Source organism: Argiope bruennichi, chromosome 2 (assembly GCF_947563725.1).
Source record: "Argiope bruennichi chromosome 2, qqArgBrue1.1, whole genome shotgun sequence".
Taxonomy (NCBI): Eukaryota; Metazoa; Arthropoda; class Arachnida; order Araneae; family Araneidae; genus Argiope; species Argiope bruennichi.
Window position 1 is genome coordinate 35,298,327 of NC_079152.1, and position 16,263 is coordinate 35,314,589.

Here is a 16,263-nt window from a genome sequence, read left to right on the forward strand (position 1 = left end):
ACTGCAAAAAATGATCAAATGAAATAATAATAATAATAAATGAATAAATAAATAAAGAAGAAGAATGATTTAATGAGTTGAAGATGTTAGAAAATCTCTGCAAAAGAAAGATTATGGTAAGATTGGAATCAAACTTTATATGGAAAATAATATGGAAATGGAAAAGAAAATAAGAATTAATATGGAAAAGAAAAGCTTATAATGAAAAGATAATTTTATTGTGGATACAAAAACACAAGTAATTCCATTTTTGGATAATTTTAGAATTAGAATTTTAGTTCCTGAATTTAAGGGCATAAAATTCTAATAAATTACCAAATTTATGTAATATGAAAGAGAAAAGAACGCAAACGGCAAAAGCATCATGCGTCTGAAATAAATGGATGCGAAATCCGTGCCTGTACGGTGGTTTAGCTATAAAATCGGACATTAGTCCAATAATAGTCGAAAATCCCTTTACCTTTATAATCAGCTAACTAGAAGTATCGTTAAAAAATACCACTAGGTAAAAGAATAAAGTACTAATATTGGTAATTAAAAAGGGACAATTACTTGAGGGCAATTACTTAAAGATTCATTTATAAGACACGATTTTATTTATAGTTTAAAAGAACATTTAATATTTTCTTATTTTATAATATTTTTTTATTTCATCTTGACTCCAAAAAATTAGCTTCTCTGAACTGTAAAATGAATAAATTTTCTGTGAATTTGTCATTTAATTTGCTGATTCCATATTTAAGCATTATTATTGTAGAACTGAATATACAGTGCAGCTGCCTTACATAATTTATATATATATATATATATATATATATATATATATATATTTGCATCTTCTTACAATATAAAACTAAATATAACCAATCGATGGACGAAATCGTTTAAATTTTATGATGGGAAAAATTAACAACGAAACTAAATTTAACTATGATTATTCTATAATAATAAATTTTCAGAATTCAGTCTTGTGTACATCAGAACTGACACACTCCTCCGCTTTTGAAGGTAAACCAAACTCGTTTGACAAGTAGAAACAATCCACAGGTTGCCGCACCAAAATGCCGAGGAGGTTTGCATTCGAGGCGTTGGCGATCGAATTGGCCGAGAAGAACGAAAAAAGAGCCAATTCGGATATAGTATTTGCTATTCAAATTCATGCAAACTATTTATTCCGAGTTTGGCCGATAGGATTCGAATGAATTTAATATTATTGTATATAAAAGGAAATTAAATTTTGCATGAAATCATGAAATGAAATAACAAAATGTTTTTTATTTTTAATTTAAGAAAATTAGCGGATTTATGTAATTTGTAGCGCTAGGCAGTGTTCATGATATGGTTCCTCTTTTAATATGATTATTTATTTTCGCACTGTAGCACATCTTTAATATAATAATGAGTGATTTCAGCTTAATATTTGTTTAATTTCCGCAATATTGTGAATATATATTTGTTTTTATTTACTTATTATGACTCCAGGCTACCTGTCAGAAACGTATCTCTCTATTTTATTAATTGTTGCTCAGTTCTTATAATTGTTAGCATTATGCTCAATTTTTATAATTGTTCTAACAACTGAATAATGTAATGAAAAAAAGTATAAATGATGGTAAATTAATCATTTATACTTGCTACAATGTTGATATTACCCTAATATTTTATCATACATAAAATCTGTATTTTTTTTTACAAACTAATTCATTTGGCAACTAGAAAAATAAAATATTTTAATGCAATTTGTTTGCGGCCCCATCTCAGCCTAGTGTGGAAATCTGCCAATATTAAGAAATATACATGTGCGACTATTTTTCAGAAAGTTGAATTGGTCATATAAATTATTCCTTAAATGAATCTCCTTACACCGGAGATTAACAGTCTACATTTTAACTTCTATTTACTATGGAATAAGATATCATCATAAAGTGAAATATTTATTTATTTGATATTTATTATTAGTAGAGAGGTTTATTATATTACCATTTCATTTCTTAGCTTCTCGAAAATGATTTGGAATCCACATGTAAATGTAAGTAGTAATTATATAAAAAGATTTGTAATTGCATCTTATTCACTAAACTGTAAGATGTAACGAATTTTCTCCCCCAGAATTCAACTTAGAAGATACCATATCCTTAATCGGTGTTCGATTCAAGCACAAAATTGTTCAGATTTCGAGACTAATGGGACTGACTGCAAGTCAAATAAGTTGCTCAAGATTTGTCTTGAAATGGAAATGGATTTGTTTTGAAATTTTAGTGAGGGATCGATGAGAGAAACGGAAATGTTTCAGGTGTCAAATCTAGAGAAAAATAACTGACAATATCATTGAATTTGTTTGTTGTATTTGAAGTCAGATGACGACAAATTAACTCGGATTTGTTGAAGAAAAATGAATATCATTTATCGACCCTATGTATCTGGAAATGGGATTCAGAATTTCGAATCTCAATCCGATGATACATGAACTTAAACAATTATTCTCACAAGTTTAAACAACAAAACATGAATTATCTGCGCACTTTTTAATGAATAAACTATATTCGAACAGTATTTTATAAGTAATGACTGAAAGAAATCATCCCCAAAGTAAGAGATCTTCACTGTGTTTAGAAACTCTAACCTACATCTAACTTAATTTTGATGATGTATTCATAATAAAGTGCCCATTAGGAAATGAAAAACATCTCGCAATAAATTATAAAAATAGCCCTTTCAGTAACAGATTGAAATTAACAAAATCTTACTCAGAAATGATTAAAAAAATCTTCTGTCCCATTATTCATTTGGTGTTAAAATAATTTTACACCGCAAAAGGCAGACAGAAAAAAAAAAAAAAACAGTCTGCACAGAACGACTGCAAATTAAAAATGAATTATAAATTTTTGTATGTCGCATTTAAGCATTGCACGTTTAATACAAACTTTGTTTTAAAATCTTTCGCACTAGAGCCTACGTAAGCGTAACAGAATTTTTCATGCTGTCATCTAAATTGTTTTCTTTTAAATACATTTGATGATATAAAGTATTATAACGCTATATTTTGTAACAATTATTTCCAACATTGTGCTTAGTTTTAAATGCATTTATTTCAGTTTAACATAGGATGCATATGCCATACAGCATTTCTTAAGACTAAGAGTTCTAGGAAATTTTAGACATTGCAAATTTAATCATTTCCCACACCAAATACTTCTATTGATTCTATCTCTCTATATAAAAAAATTTATGTACCAAATCATGATAAACAAAACATTTAATTATGGGTCCCTTCCATCAGAAGACTCTTCCACATATAAAGAAAATTAAAATCAAATTTAAATAATTTTTTAACAATAACATTGACATTAACAACAATTTAAATAAATTTAGCATTTTTTTTTAAAATTAAAAAAAACATCCTGTAGTTTCTAGAGTGCTTCATTAACATAATATAAAACTCACAAAAGATAATTTATTAATAAATGTTCTAAAATTTAAACGATAGTTTCTTTTTAACTGAATCATTTCGAGTTCACTGTCCTTATAAAATAAATGAAAGTATATCATTAGTTTTTCAGAAAATATCCCAAATAATATATCGAAATTTGGGAAACCTCTATAGTTACTGAGCCCTCAACAATTATCTAAACAAACCCTGATTAAATCAGGAATATCAAAATAAAATGTTAATGACTGTGATTAAAATAAACTATATTTAAATATAATAAATTTATATACAGTTAGTAAATTAAACTATAATTAAAAATCCTATATAATGCAGAATAAAGCTTCTTTTCATTTTTTGGAATTTAAATCCTAGCCAAAGAATTGCCAAGAACTATTAACTGCTATTAAAAATAATGCCAAGAACGTTAGGAATTCAATTTGTTTTTGTTAAAGAAGGATAAATTGCCAAATGTAGCATCGGAATTTCGCAAGAAAACTTTTCAGTTTCTCTGCTGTCTTGACTGCTTCTTGGCGAAAAGCGTTCACAACGTGGATTCAAAACTAGGTCATGGCACAGAACATGGCCGATTGTTTTGAAAACTGACTGCCATTTCTGCAAAAACATCAAACAATATTGAATTTTCTTTATCGGAATATTTAGAATATGGATATTTTTGAAAATTTTCAAAGAGGAAGATGGTAACTTCGACTACGGGAAAGTGCGAATTTGAATTTCATAGAGCTATCAGATGAATTATTGTTGAGATATCAATGAAAATTTGAAGAATTATTTGGATTAACCTAACACATATAAAACAAAGGTAAGAAAAGTTCTTTTTAGCTTCGAAATAGTATTAAATTCATTTATCTCAATTTTTAACAGATTTATAATATATCTAAAATTGTGTTGAATATTTTAGATGCACATATAATAATATTTTATTATGAATAGATTTTTTTATTAATACTTGTTGTTAAAGCTTTAATAAAGCACCATTATATAAGAAATTTTATAACATTATGAAAAAAAATTCTCATAATTATTTTCATATTACGTATTGCTTCCAAATTAAAAGGTGTTTATGTATACAAATATTAACGAATTTTATTGTACTTATATTAATGCTATACATGTTTATATATAGAACATTATTAATTGCCATTCATTTTCATATGAGTTATTAAATGAATTGTATTATTAAGTATGTAAAGAAATAAATCATCTAAATTGTTAATATATTTATTAGAAACGTAAGAAAACGTTTTAATAAATTTGAAATAATAGAAAGTAAATTTAATATAATTATATTATTGTTTAAAACACACAAGCAACTACTTAAAATATTAACTATTATTCTTAAAAATACTTCAATAAAAGCTTTCTATAAAGCAATTTCTAATAAAGTAACTATTCTCATGTTTGCGTTATTTTATATATTTTTAATGCTTTTTAATCATTAATATAGCTTTTTTAATAAGATTTTTTAAAGTCATGATAAGTCATTTTATCAAATAAATAAATAAATGTAAACAATGCATAGATTTAATTTAATTTCAACTCTATTTTAAATTTGGAACAAATTACTCTCTAAAATTGAACAGTTCTAATCGTGAAAAATATGGTATCCTATGTGATGCATTTATTTCTGGAGAATTTAGAAAATGACATACTCTATTGTAACTTAAACCGCCGGAATATAAATTATGGTTTTGAAATGAAATTAAATGTATAATGTGACAATGCCTAACAGAATTTCATCTTATAAATTTTAAGCATTTTCAAGGTTGATTCTAAAAAAATGATAAAATTTTCGCAACGCATTTTTAAAATATTATATCAAACAAAATAGGATTTCTTAAAATTATATTTTTTAAGATTTCTTAATATTTAATTTTAGTAGTGAATAATTATAATAATTTTAGAAAAACCTATCTTTTCACTACTGAAAAAAAAAATATTTCTTTCAAAAAATCTTATATATTAACGAGTGGAAGGCTGAATTTATGCATTGTTCGAACAACAAAAATAAATTTTCACTTCATTTATGAATCTCAAATTATCTGATATCATTTTGGTTCAGATATCTGCATTGTTATTGTAGCATTTGGATGAAACTGATTATGCAGAATATAATTAGAAAAAAGTTATTGAAGAATTATATGATATGTTGTTTCTCTCGTGCATATAAAAGTTAGAACCTAATTCAGAGTTAGAAAGTAGTGAATTTTATTTCTTATAACATTGAAATCTATTCAGTATATGTGAAGGCATGCAATTATAAACCTAGAGCAGGACTAAAAATTTGGGGACAGAGGTATTGCTTTCGTTATCTATCCACTATTTAGAATTGCTTATTCTGTTATTCTTATCTATATATTACGCATTTCTTGTGTCTTAAAAACAATTTAATATAAAATTCAAATTTTGTGACATCCTGGCAATATCAACTTCGTTGCCACCACTTTTTATCATGCCTGTCATATATCCAATTTCTCCCGCTGATGTGTAGCGGAATTTAGGGAAGAAGGGCGCCGATTCATGCGTCGTACTCGTCATCTGATCAGAACTCAAAAGAGCAAGATTCGCCTGAAAATAGTTCTCGTGTACCTTCAAAACAGGAGAAAAGCTAAATTAAAAATTAAATGATTAAAACAGGGGATAAAAACTAAATTAAACTCAAAATTATATGTTTAAAACTGAAGTAAGATTTTATTGCTAAATATTCGCTAAAATAAAACTTATATTTAAAAATAATTGCTATTTAAGATATTAAAGGTATGTAAAAAAATCTACTCATCAATTTAAATGAAAAAATAAAAAAAAAGATTCGTATTAATAAAAAAGCATAATTAAATCATAAGTAATCATAAGTAAAAAATGCATATAAATATTTCACACCACAATTTAAAGAAAATTCTAATTTAAATAAGTTTCAATATTTGGAATTCTTATACCCTAATGCAATGAATATTCAATAAATTTTTAACGCAAGTTAGCATTGTAAACTATGTAGATTTGTGAAATTTATGAAATAAGGTTTATTTGAATATAAAAAAATTATGATGAAATTCTGTGTTAGTGCATCTCTAATTGAATTATTTGAAATATGTCACAATGTATTGCAAGAAAGAATGAAAATTCAGGAAGATGCTAATTTTGCAACAAAAATATGTAGAATAAAAATTGTTTATAGTAATTAGAATTACTTATTCAATTGCATTGAAAGAATTTCATCAGATTTGATGCATCTTTTTGCAAAATTTGCCTTCAAATTTGCGTTTAAGTAGCAATTAATTCTTAAGATAAAAATTCCCTAGAGCATTTTTGAATGTTTCGGATGTTTTTTCTTCTGTTTCATGAATGGAAATACAATGAATTCCCAGAATAAAATGTGGCATCTAATTAGGAATTTAAAGAAATTCTCAATAAAAGTACACACATCTAATTAAAATTAATGTATTTTGGTTCATATATAAGACACAAACACATATAAATGTTTCTTGGTTCCCTAAAAAAATGCTTTATTCTTTGGAATTAAGTTAAGTAGGTTCTGTAAATATGAAAATTGCATTATCATTGAGAAAACACAAATTTTGAAAATTTCGAAATTAACAATCAGAAAATGAGTGAAAAATAAATAGAATTGTAAAATTAAATTTTTACAATTCTGTTGCATTTTTCGTGCTTTTATTTTGACATAGACTAATCAAAATAAAAGTTTGGAAAAATTAGAATACTATTATTAATTAGAATTTGACTAATCATAAAATTAGCAAGAATGCGAGAAAGATGCACATTCTTATCAGATGAAACAAGATTGATTTTGATTCTTTTAGAACAAGAAAATGGAAAAAAAAAAAATAATAATTCTGGACAATAAGAAAGAATTATCAGTCTGGATTTGCCGCAATAATTTCGAAATTTTCCATTCCGAACTCAATTCTGACAAAAATGTTTTAAGAAAATTCAGCGGAAAGAAAAATGATTTTGATGGAAAGATACTAAAAAAAGAATTTTTTTAAAAATATTTAAAATGCAGTTAGACCGTTATTTCTATATTGATAAGCAATCATATTTAATCCAAAATCGACATGCTTGTGAGCCGTAGGGTTCGAGACCAGATTCCACCGAAGAACCGTCGTGTAAGGGGTTCTGTTGCACGTTAAATCCGTCATGCCACGTCCTCCCGCCGGTTTGGTGTGGAGAGGGGGTGCCAGCTCAGGTGTCGTCCTCGTCATCTGACCGCGGTTCAAAATGACGAGGTCCGTCTCAAAATAGCCCTAGTGTTGTTTTACAACGGGACGCTAATATAACTAAACTAATCCAAAATTTACATTGGATCTAAGACGATATTCCCGAAGTATGCATCTAGGGAAGTTTCGCTTTCCTCAGAGAAGCACTGAATGCATAATATAGCTTTCATAATTTTATTTGCATTTTTTGTTAAATTTCAGTAGTTGCCATAGTTTTGAAAAACTCAAAACGCCCGAATTGAAATAAACAATTTAAAATGATAATATTGATAGTTTTCCATGGAATAACAATTCATTTAATGTCACTGCTTTAATTGTATTTATCGTTGAAAGGAAAATAGACCGAGTCGTCTTGCGATATTTTTTAAAAGCAAAGTTGATCACATCAGAATAAATTTGGATTCGATTGTCAACAAAAGATAAATATCTGCTCCTAAGCGCTAAAGCTCAGAGTACTTTTAATTCCTTTCGCTATTTTTTTAATTTTTATTTTGTTATCTGACAGTTGCTATCATAAATGATAGCCGAGTCCATTTTAATTTCACGATTTGAGAAAAAGTATAGTAATCAACAAATTCATCTAACTGATTTTGCCTTGCGATTTTTGGCGAGAGATTTCTATGAAATAATTGCTATTAATTTTATCTCTGTGCGATAGCAATGTTGGAAGGTTGTGGAAAACCGTAATTGAATTATTAATTGCTTGTCAAAAGCGATAATGAAATTATATTTTGCTACAATTTTTTTTTGCTTACTTATATTCTTCTAACATTTTTTGAAAGTTTCCTGCTTATTTTATGTAGATGGTATTATTTTTATTCTTTTCTTCGTCCGACAGATTTGTGAGCATTTCCCTATTAATTATCGATCAGAATATCTCACGAATTGAATGGAAATTTTACTATTATTAACAATCATTTGTAATAAATTATTGGATACATTAAAAGATATTCCTTTTATTCATTAATTATAATTAAATATATATTTTTTGTTCTGATAAAGCACATATATTAGCAAATTCTCTTTACTGATTTCAGCGTGTACTAGAAGAATACTGACAATTTAAGCTGTCGACAATCAAATCTATTTACAATCAGAAGTAGAATATTTAATCACTAAACTAACGTTTCAGGATAAAATGAGAGTTTTGACCTGTTTATCAATAATCTAAAATAAAGATTAATAAATATGCACAAAAATATTTACTACTCAGCTATTATTTTTAAATGTCTTAATTACTCATTATTTTTTGAACCATATATAATGACAAATTCTTTGTATGGAATTGAATAATTATCCAAAAAAATATTGTAAAATTCTAAGTATTTATTACATGTCATCATTAATTTGTAAAAAAAGAAAGAAAATATTTTCGGTAGTTAATTTTTGATTTGATAAAATTCATATGCAATATTTTTAAAAACTTATCACACAGTATTAAATCAAATTGAACTTCATGGATATTTTGTCTGTTTGAGAATTCGCAAATTGAAATGGGCCGAGAGTTTTCATTATAAGGCAGTGGGCGAGGCTTTTAGCAGAATAGAGTGGGCGGTCTGATGGAGAAAACAGATTTTTTCTTCATTTTTCTTTTTTGAAATTCTCTTCGTAGGAGTAAATCATCGAACTTTCTTTCGAATGCCAAGAAGTCTTTGATCTTTCCACTTTTACTTCGTATGCGCAGTCAAACATGTGGAATCAGTCTTTTGCTCATTGGCAGTGCAGTTTCCAATTTTTACAGCGTTGGTGCGTCGGTCTGAAACTTGGAATTCGAAGGATATCAAAATTAAAACAATTTATGGAAGTAGAAAGAAAAGATAAATATGGATTTCGAAGGATATCAGAATTAAAGCGCTCATGGAAGTGGAAAGAAAAGATAACTTAAAAGATAAATTTATTCAGTGATAAATAAATCATTACTTTAAAGTGCACAGTATTTCCGAAAAAGAAAAGTAAGACTACTTAGAACTAAATCATGATGATAAGTCTTTGAATATTATAACATTCTTATCATTTTGCTATATAATGGAAAGAAATGTAATTTTTCACGTTTGAGAATTCACATGTTAAGAAAATGAAGTGAGAGCCTTAGAAACACAATAAATATTTTTTATGTTTTCTAATGAACGACTTTTAAATCTAAGATAACATTCTTGCCATGCTACTTTACCTTTTTTTTAAAATTCGAATTAAAAAGGCAGTGAGAAATCATTCGAACGTATTTTGAAGGAAGCTCTGTAGAAAAATTGCTCGCTTTCTAATAGAACTTTCTTTCTTTAATAGAACTCATATTAATAGTAAATATTAATCGAACTCATATTAATAGTAAATATTAATCGAACTCATATTAATAGTAAATATTAATCGAACTCATATTAATAGTAAATATTAATCGAACTCATATTAATAGTAAATATTAATCGAACTCATATTAATAGTAAATATTAATCGAACTCATATTAATAGTAAATATTAGTAGAACTAATATTAATAGTAAATATTCATAAAACTTAACTATAATCCAGCTGTTAGCATCTGTATTTAAAATCCTGATGATACCATGTTAATCATGGTGGGCATGTATGTTAGTCATTGAATTTTGTATATATATTTTAAACATAGCTTCTTAAATCACCTGTTTTCACAACTAATTTGTGGTGGGAAAATATCACAATACAAGATATAGAATTAAATAGTGTTCTAGAAAAAGAATTGAACTAAAATTATTTCAATATTTTTTTAATAAAATATGTCTGTTGGAATTTATTTAAAGATATTATGATGACTAATGATTAGAAAATTATGATGAGAGTGACTAGAAAACTAGATATATTATAATGATATAATGACAAGAGATATTACAATGATACCATAACTAGAAATATTATGATGTATAATTAATGAAAAACTTAATTTATGGACAAAAATTTGTTTTATTGAAAATTTTTAAAAAGTAATTTAATCATCATTTCTTTCTATTCATTAATTAACTTTTACTCCTTACTTTGTTTACTAAATTTGTTCTTGTTACAGATTTTAACTATCAACCATGGAACTCTTAATAAGAGTGTTACTTCTGTCCTGCTGCATTTTTCTTTCTTGTGGACAGTTTCAGTTTGATGGTGCCAATCAGCCACCAGAAGAAGAGGAAGAATATGTCCGTCCCACTACGACCACCCCTGCTCCTACAGAGCCTCCTCATATCCTTTGTCCTGTCAACAGGATGTTTACCTATCCTTGTACCTGTGAGAAAGGCGGAGTTGAAGGATTAACGGTTCACTGCGAAAATGCAAACTTAGCCATGATGTCCTTGGGCCTTGGGAACATTAAAGATAAATTGATTTACAGTTTGTTGATGACAAAAAATTACGTTAGACGATTGAAAGGCAGCATTTTTCACAATATAACAATTGTTAATCTTGAAGTCAGCTACAATAAAATCCAAGACATTGAACCTGATGTATTTGATACTCTTGGGGACAGTCTCGAATCTCTGAGTTTGGAAGGAAATAACCTGAAAAGTGTACCATCTTCTATAAACAAGCTTGGAAAGTTGCACTACTTGAACTTGGCTCACAATCAGCTGACGGTCATACCAGCAAACGCCTTTAGCGGTCTGCCAAATGTGAAAGAACTTAGACTCGATAATAACCAAATAAATAAAGTTTTTAGTGGTGCTTTCAACAACATGCTTAGATCTCTGGATAAGCTCCATCTTCAACACAATAAAATGCAAAAATTTGAACGAGGCGTTTTCAAACAAATGGTGAAGTTGAAATATTTGGATATTTCGTATAACGACTTCAGTAAATTCGGTAAAACAGATTTTAATGATTTGACTTTCTTGTGGTTTCTGAACGTTTCATCCAACCACCTAAATGAAATGCCTCGATCGGCTCTTACGAGAAATGCTCAATTGAGGGTCTTCAATGCTTCCAATAACAATTTCAAAACAGTCGATGCCTATCTACTAAGAGGACTAAGGCTGCTTCGAGATCTTTATCTGGCCGGTAATAAAATCAAAACGATGGATAAAAGAGCTTTGTTGGCTCCTACTCGTTTGAGAACCCTCGATTTATCGAGAAATGTCATCGAGGACATTGGCTATGAGATGTTCAAAGAGATGAACTGGTTGGAAAGGTTAGATCTGAGCTATAACAAAATATCGAGAATTGCCAGTTCTAGTTTCCAGCGGATGTTTCAAGTAGTCGTTGATATGAGTCATAATAATATAACGTTCATAGGTAAAGGAGCTTTCATCGAGATGGCGAATGTGACAGTATTTGATCTTTCTTACAATAATCTTGCAGAAATTGCACCAGATACCTTTCAAAACAGTGACGTTAACATACTGTTGTTGAACCACAATAATATTACAGATCTTTCTAAAGTACTGATCACCAATTTGACCGGAATTAAGATTTTCAACGTGAGTCATAATAAAATTGATAAAATAGATCGTAAGTCATTTTCTACAAAGAAACTGTACGAACTTCACACTATAGATCTTAGCTACAACAACATAACTGAAGTTACTGGAAATGCTTTCGAAAAGTTTGGAAGCGTACGTAACATAATATTACATCACAACAAGATCCGAAAAATTGGTTACGGCAGCTTCGGTACAATTACAACTTTACTAGAAATTGATATCAGCTATAACAATATAACAGAAATCACTTCTGGCGGTTTTAGTAACCTGGTATCTGTACGAACTATCTACGCCCATCACAATGACATTAGAAATATGTTTGTTATACCCATTGCTTTGAATGAGATACACATTCAGCATAATTCTATTAAGCGAATACCTCCTGGCATCTTTCCAGCGATGAACTCTTTATTGCATCTGTATTTAGATAATAATAATCTGACTCAATTGGAAAGAGGTGCCTTTAAAGGATTGCTTACTTTAAGAACCCTTTCTTTGGGCCACAATAACATCTCCAGGATTCCATGGGAAGCTCTGGAAGACATGAGTTCTCTCCAGTATTTGTATTTGCATGGCAACAATATAACCACTTTGGGTCGAAAAGCCTTCGGTAATTTGCCTGTGGTTTTTGAACTTAGGTTAGATTATAACAACATTAAAAATATTTCTGTTGGTGCTTTTGAAGGAATGCTGCAACTCATCAGGTTGAATATGAGCTTCAACAATATTTCATCGATTCCTCCATCGACTTTCACAGGTTTAGTTTCCCTGAGAAACCTTGACATTTCTCATAACCGAATATCGACATTGGAAAATAAAACACATGGCGTACTGGAAGACTTACTGTCTTTAAACGTATTTAACGTTTCTTATAATCACATTTCTTTCATATCTGATAGATCATTTCCAAAGTCTCCATATATACCCTACAGAATAACTCATATTGATTTGAGTAATAATTACATTCCAATTATAACGAATACTTTTGATGATGGTATGAAACAGGTGGAGGTTCTTAAGTTGCAAAACAACATTCTTAATGAAATAAAACCAGGGGTTCTGTCTAATCTGACGAACATTCGCCATTTAGATATATCTGGGAATGAGCTTCAGAAATTACCAAAGGGAACTTTTGGTGTGTTAGAAGATATGGAAGAGCTGATACTGAGAAATAATCGATTAGCTTCTGTAGAAATCGAAGAAATTCTGGCAATGAATAAACTGCAATTACTGGATATGCGGAACAATAGATTTATTTCGTTTTATGAGGAACTCATTCCTGTCATGAAAGAAAATTTCACAGTTCTTTTCTCGGGTAAGTATTTTGATATGATTTTTTATTACATGACATTAAAGTTGTGAATTTTATATATGTCACAAAGTTATTTCTGACAGTTGTCTTGAATTGTCGTATTTTATTAAGATAATTTTGAGATCGAGGCACCAAATAGTTTCTAGTAATAGTAGAGTAATTATCTTTTGAATTAAAATATGTTATAATTTCCATAAAGAAAATGGTTTCTTTGCAACTTAATAAATCAATATTAATTTTGAAATAATAGTGTCTGTGTTTTTATATATATTTTAAAATCAGACACTTCAGCATTTATATTTTATATATATTTTGGAATGTAGAAAAAAATAGAATGCTTTTCAGTGTTAGCACAGACGGTGCGAGATGTTAAAACATTAATAATAGATGATAGTTTGCATTGTTCCCCCTGTTGTTAGATTACCGAATCTCCCTATTCTGTTTATACTATATATTAATAAATTTGGTAAAAATTAAAGAGATTAATGTAGAAAATTTTCGATAAAAGTTAGTTTGTCCTTTTCCCATAAATTTGTTTTGTGTGTAGAATGAATTAATTCTTTTAAATGTGCATTTTATTTCGATAGAAATGTGCACAAAATTTCAAGCTTATGACACACTAAGTAAATTTATCCGCTAAGGAAACTAAGCTTTTGAAGAAAACAGGTTACATTATTAAAATATTTTATTGTGAGCTACTACAATATAAGATATCTTTGTTTTATATCACATGGCACTGTTAAGTACAAGGACATTATTGATAACATTTAGATTTTAAATGATGGAAGGAGGATTAAGATAGCAAATTTAATTTTAAATTTATTTCTATGCAAATGTAATTTATGGAAGATGCTCGTTGAATATAGATAATGACTATAGTCCATGTTAGCTCAAGTTGATCATATGTGAGAGCTTCAAATGACTTAATCAGAGGTATAACGGAGACACAGGTCACAATGAAATATGAGAATGTATACTTTTCGGATCCATTGAAAGAATTCCTTAAAACCAAACAAATTTCATTTTAAGTATTGAGATCCATTAGGGAGAATGACAGAAATTGGTATTGAAAATTAAAATCTTTTATATGTATCAATTAACTTTTTAAAGCAATAAGAATCAATTTTACTAATGTTTAAATCAACACAATGTTACCTCAATTCATTTGTTTTGAACTGTCAATATCAATTGACACATACTTTGTCCATAGAAAGACACAGTTGTACATCGATGAGGATAATTTATTTATAATTCAGTAGCCGTATAACCAATTTAATTATAAAAATGTTTTATATAACTTTCCTTATTTTTTTAAGCAATAAATCACACATTTTTATTTCCTGCATTTATCATTTTTTTTATTTGCAGTGATTGAATTATAACAACAGTATTTTAAATAAAAAATAATTCTATTCAATCCAAATTTTATTCTCAAAATTACCAATTCTTGTGTAACGAACCGTTTAACCTTACATTTCCGTGCTTTTCTATCAAACAGGTAATTTGTTGTTGTGTGACTGCAATGTCCGCCCACTGCGTTCGTGGCTGAGCAATCAACCGAATACGTCTATGTGGAATGACGTCACCTGCCATAATCCTCCCCATCTGACCGGCAAATCCCTGGTATCCATGTCCATCGATGACCTCGTCTGCCAGGACCGGTATGTGGCTGTTGAAGAAGTGGTTGTGAAGCCGGACATCAAAATTAGGGGGAGTGAGGTACTAAAGGATCATGGACTCCGGGTAGTGTGGTATGTAGCCACGCGGGAAGATGTGGCCGATTTTAAGGCCTCCCTCCGAAATCAAACGGGGACCATAGTGGTTGAGGAGGTGGTGCCTTACAATAAGAGGGAACACGTCTTCCGGGGACTGGAGCCGCAGGAGGTGTACCAGTTATGCTTCAGAGCGATCGACTCCTTAGGTACAGAGAGAGACGAATTCGATTCTCAATGTACCACAGTAGGACCTGTTGGGGCTGCTAGACGGGTGGAAGCTTCCGCTTTAGGGTTTATTTTTCCTCTGTTAGTGTCTGTAATAGCGATGTGTTTGAGGTTTTATCTGTGATATTTTTATATTGAGATAATTTTATTGACTGAATGCATATATTTTATATTAAAATATATTTTATTGGAAAATATTTTTAAATAAAAAATTACATTTTATAAATGTATTATTTATTTCAAGAATATATAGTTGCGTTATTGTTTGGTGATAAAATTTATCTCGAAACAACGTGTTTCAGATGGATTAAATGGATTTTCAGATAAAATAAAAACTCAATAAATTTTTATCTATTTCTGTTCCATAAAAAGTACTATTCTTGGAATAATATTTAGAATTAATTAATTTTTCTAGACGCTATTAAATTTTCTAGATTTTTCTTCTATGTTTAAGAAATGGAACAATTGCTTTTATGGAACGCCACAATAAAATTGTGTTCCTTTTATATGCTTTCTGTAAAATAGCAACACCTTAGTGATTAAGTTAAATATGAAGATATATAATCAATATATACATTTTAGTTTTAAAAAAAAATCTGACTAAAATAAGAGAATATAATTTCACCATCTTGAAATAAGAGATCGGCAGTATTGTAATGTTGTTTCTTCTGTTTTTGAGAAGAACTAATCTCATTTTTTTATTCTATTTTCTTGGAAACAATAGCTAAATATTGATCGTATTGTACAAGCGTGTACACGTTTGTATATTAGATAATAATTTTTGCAAAATAATTCAGATAATTTCCTTTAAATTTCTTCTTGGAAAGTTAAATAAATATAAAAGTTTTAAATTGCTGACAATATAAAAAAACCCATTTTTAACTGTGAAAACTTTT

The 16,263-nt window shown here is 28.6% G+C and overlaps 1 protein-coding gene across 1 annotated transcript; it reads left to right on the forward strand.

The window, feature by feature from the left end:
• Positions 1–3,951: 3,951 nt before the first annotated feature.
• LOC129961708 (protein artichoke-like) lies at positions 3,952–15,551 on the forward strand. The gene is made up of 3 exons (XM_056075250.1): positions 3,952–4,250; positions 10,717–13,430; positions 14,926–15,551. Exons 2-3 carry the CDS (start codon positions 10,733–10,735, stop codon positions 15,489–15,491), a joined length of 3,264 nt encoding a protein of 1,087 aa, XP_055931225.1. The 5' UTR covers positions 3,952–4,250; positions 10,717–10,732; the 3' UTR covers positions 15,492–15,551.
• Positions 15,552–16,263: the final 712 nt, after the last annotated feature.